This window comes from Abramis brama, assembly GCF_963993115.1.
Source record: "Abramis brama genome assembly, chromosome: 14".
NCBI classification, from domain to species: domain Eukaryota; kingdom Metazoa; phylum Chordata; class Actinopteri; order Cypriniformes; family Leuciscidae; genus Abramis; species Abramis brama.
In genome coordinates this window covers 14,839,889-14,843,818 of record NC_139976.1, presented here as the reverse complement: position 1 = coordinate 14,843,818, position 3,930 = coordinate 14,839,889, and the positions used below count along the sequence as shown (strand labels likewise).

General features: G+C 40.7%; 1 protein-coding gene across 1 annotated transcript; it reads right to left on the bottom strand.

The window, feature by feature from the left end:
- Positions 1–390: 390 nt before the first annotated feature.
- On the bottom strand, positions 391–3,339 carry zfp36l2 (zinc finger protein 36, C3H type-like 2). Its single transcript, XM_084134509.1, has 2 exons — positions 2,716–3,339; positions 391–2,122 (listed from the first exon to the last, which is right to left on the bottom strand). Exons 1-2 carry the CDS (start codon positions 2,755–2,757, stop codon positions 1,019–1,021), a joined length of 1,146 nt encoding a protein of 381 aa, XP_083990635.1. The 5' UTR covers positions 2,758–3,339; the 3' UTR covers positions 391–1,018.
- Between the last annotated feature and the right edge of the window lie 591 nt (positions 3,340–3,930).

Sequence of the window (3,930 nt, the reverse complement as noted above, 5' to 3'; positions counted from 1 at the left end):
CATTCAGTTTGATTGGCTTTAGATATACACCAAAGCGACTGCTTTATTAGGTTAAGCTACAGTATGTGGGATCCTCGACCCCAGCAGGGACATATTAGCTAGTTATTAACCTCTAGATAGGAAAGTGCTACATTCTCTGGCACTAGACAGCAATCGTCATGCAACTGTGTGCAAATGGATACTTTTTTTTTTTTGGTTGTTGTTATAGTTACCGTTGATAAAGAAAAAAAAAAAAAAAGGGAAAAAAAGGAAACAGTCATACTTGTAGGTGTGAAGTCAGTTAGTTCTTTACGGCCAAAAAGACCTCATAAGACAGGCTACATTCTACAAATGCCCATAGATCCTCTGACGCTCCCCTCCCTCCCAAGAAATCACAGCGTGACCTCATCAGACGCTCCCACTTTTTAATATAGATACACACACAGTAAACAAAATCGAAATAAATAGCATACAATCTTAAATTATTTACCTATTTACAGTAAAATAGACAAGTTAACAAAAATATATTATTGTGAGACAAACCCAACCGTTTCCAGATTAATATTGGCGATCACAATTTAAACAGGAATATAAGTGTATTGCTTTAGCTTTGATAAATATACCATATGGACTCAATTTATCCTTGAAGGCTATACTTTCAAATGACAATAAATAAGTTAAATAGATTTCAAAGCATGATGCAAAATGCAATGATACCACACAGTTTAAAAAAAAAAAAAAAATCTGCAGTGACATTCCATGGCCAACTTATGAGTCCCAGTTCTTGTGCGCTCACACCTCTTTCAAACGTATGGAATGTTTTACCAAGACTTGCTTCTAAATAGGCCTTTTTTTTCCTGTTTTAGACTGTTGAAGCCATCATCTTGGTATGTCATTGTAAGGAAAAATGAGAAAAGATATACATAATCACATCTCAATCATGACAAAATCATGAGAAAACCAACGGCTGAGACTGATATTTGACCTGAAACTCATGTTGGCACTACTTTTCGTAAAAGGCTATAACAATAATAGCAAGTCAATCGTCTGAAATCGACAGCCTGCTGAAGATTGGCAAACGTCTATTGGCGTCCATGCTGGGCGACTCCGAGCCACTGATTGTGCCGGAGGAAGAGCAAGAGCCGCTCAGGTAGCCCTCGGGATCTGAGAGGGAATCCGGCGGGCTCGGTGGAGAATCGAACACTGGAGACTCGGAGAGTGGATGCATGGAGGGCAAGTGGCTCATTTTGAAAGGTGGCGACGGGGGGCAAGTGTTGGTCTGAATGTTACCGTACAAGCCACCGCTGGTCTGATGGGTAAAAACGCGTTGGGTCTGAGGGATGATGGGGGCAAGAAAAGCCTTAAGATCCTGATCTGGGAAAGTGAACGCGTTCAGACAGGGTGAACTGGGACTGAGTGCGCAGGTGGGCGGTGGGGGTGTGCGGGACGTCGGGTTGTCGATCAACAGAGACTCGTTGATGCAGGAGCTGGAGAAGCCGGAAAAGCTCAGGCTGTGATGCAGCTTCGGCCTTTCCCGCTGTCTCAGGAATGGGTTTGATGACTCCTTCTCTCCCAGGACACCACTGAGCCTCGCTTGAGTGTTACTCGTGGCAGCTCTGCGCTCATCTGCATTGTGAATGAAGTGGCAGCGGGGGCCGTACGGGCAGAAACCGATGGTGTGGAATGTGCGACACGGCTCAGTCTTGTACTTCGGGTGGCGGGACAGGTTTCTCAATTCGTGATAGCCGTGAGCAAACTGACACTTTTCTCCATACTTGCATGAGCCATTTTCCTCAAAGGGTCTGCAAAGTTCGGTTTTGTAGCGGGTCGAGTTGATCTGAGAGCCGGGCTTTTGCTGAAGGATTTCCTGAAGTTGTTGACTGCGTTCACTTGTGTCACTGAACGCACGGTCTCTGTACTTATTTTCTTTATTCATGAAGGCAGGTGTTGAGCTCTCAAAACCGATCTGGAGCCTGTTGCTCATGTTGAAGTCCATGTGGTTTGTTGAGTTACTCCTGAAATAACCAAAAGACCTGTTGCTGTTGGTGTTGGTATTGGTATTGGAAGCAGCAAATGGGACCCCGACATTCCTCTTTTCCAGCATATTTTGGAGAAAGATTGCATTTGAATTTGGGACTTTTTCCTGAAAGAAACCAAACAGAGAATTCCTAAGCACAGATGTCAAATAGTTTTAGTGGGTACATGTTTAAACAAATTAGAAATGAACTGCAGCAGTGAAATCACTATTGTACATGACTATAACCCTCCTGAGGTGACAGAAGTTATAAGACGCAAGTGTAAAAAAAGTTTGACAAGACCAAAAACACATTGAGAAGTAAAATGTGTATGTTAAATGACAAAACTGATCTGAATCAGCTTGTCTTGCCATTAAATTTACAATTTGTGTCCAAGAAATAGATTTCAAAGACTACCTTAATTTGTTGAATACAAATATGTAACTATCATAGAAAAGTTTGTGACACATAGCGGGGGAAAAAAGGAATTAAAAAACAAAACTCGTTACTCGCGTTCTCCCTTTAGCGCGCGTTATGTGCCACAAAAGCCGAGCGAGTGGTAACATTTAGTAAACATGGAGCTCTCAAGTTACAAGTTTACCAGCGCGGATAAACTGAATAAACAAACTAAGATAAACAAAATATCAAAATAAGTTGAGAAAAGAAACCGAAGTTAACTTAAAACAACTTCTAGTTCTCGTTCTACAATATAAACTCTTACCCTGTCGAAATCATATATGGAAGACAGCACCGAAGCAGACATTTTCTATAGTGAGTTCCAGCTCAGAGGGGGGAAAAGTTTTCGGACCGAGAAGGATCCTTGTGCTCTCAAAGAAATCCACGGCTGAACGGGGTTTGCGTCTTCAAACGGAGTTGGTAAAGGTCGCTGGAGTTCTTTGGAGTTGAGCCGTACTGGTTTTGGGGAGTGTCGCTCATGGGCAAAGTTTGCACATGTGTATAAATGCGTTGCAGCTGTTAAAGGGCGGAGCTTGTAGAAGTTCCAACAGAGCGCTGCCCGAAGCCCCGCCCTTCCCGTCACGTGGTTTTCGGTGCCCTCGTGAGCACTGCGTGCCTCAAGACATTTCAACACAGCAGAAATTGAACTCAGGTGCTTGGAATCTTATTCTCCTCTCTTTCTCCTGTAGCTCCCCGCAAGAGGTCCGACACTAGATTGTTCATTTTTAAGGCTGCATTCCTCCATCTAAGCTACTTTCAAAATTGCACATATTTGAGTAGCCTATGTGCCATTAAAAGTTTAGGCCTATGTAATGTTGTTTTACATATTTTTTTTTACATAGCCTAATAGTAGCCTAGTTCTTAATCCTGTTTATGGAGGACCCCAGGCAAGGAACTGAATAGTTTGGATGTCTCCCTTATTTGACACATTTCAGGTCTTTCGACCTCTACAGTGCCCCCTATATGTTGAAATGTGATGTTCCGTTACAATAAGATGGCAATGCTTGGCAATTAGGCCTGGATTTTTTTTTTTTTTTTTTTGGAACAGATTATTAACTCTTTTTATGTGCAATATAACAGACAAGAATTAAGATGCAGTTATGTCACTATATACCAGCGCTATTGGGGTACAACATCCGCAGTGCAGTTTTAGATCAGGAATAATCCATTGTGTCAGATTCAAAATTTACTCTACCATTCAAAAGATCAAGGTAGGTGAGATTAAAAAAAAAAAATATATATATATATATATATATATATATAGTAAAAAGTTTGGAAACATTACTATTTTTAATATTTTTGAAAGAAGTCTCTTATGCTCATCTAGCCTACAAAAATACAGAAAAAAATCTAATATGTTGATTTGATACTCGGTAATTATGAATGTTGGTTGTGCTGCTTAACATATATTTTTATTTAAACTGATATTTGTTTCAGGATTCTTTGATGAATAAAAAGCTAAAAAAAAAAGCATTTATTC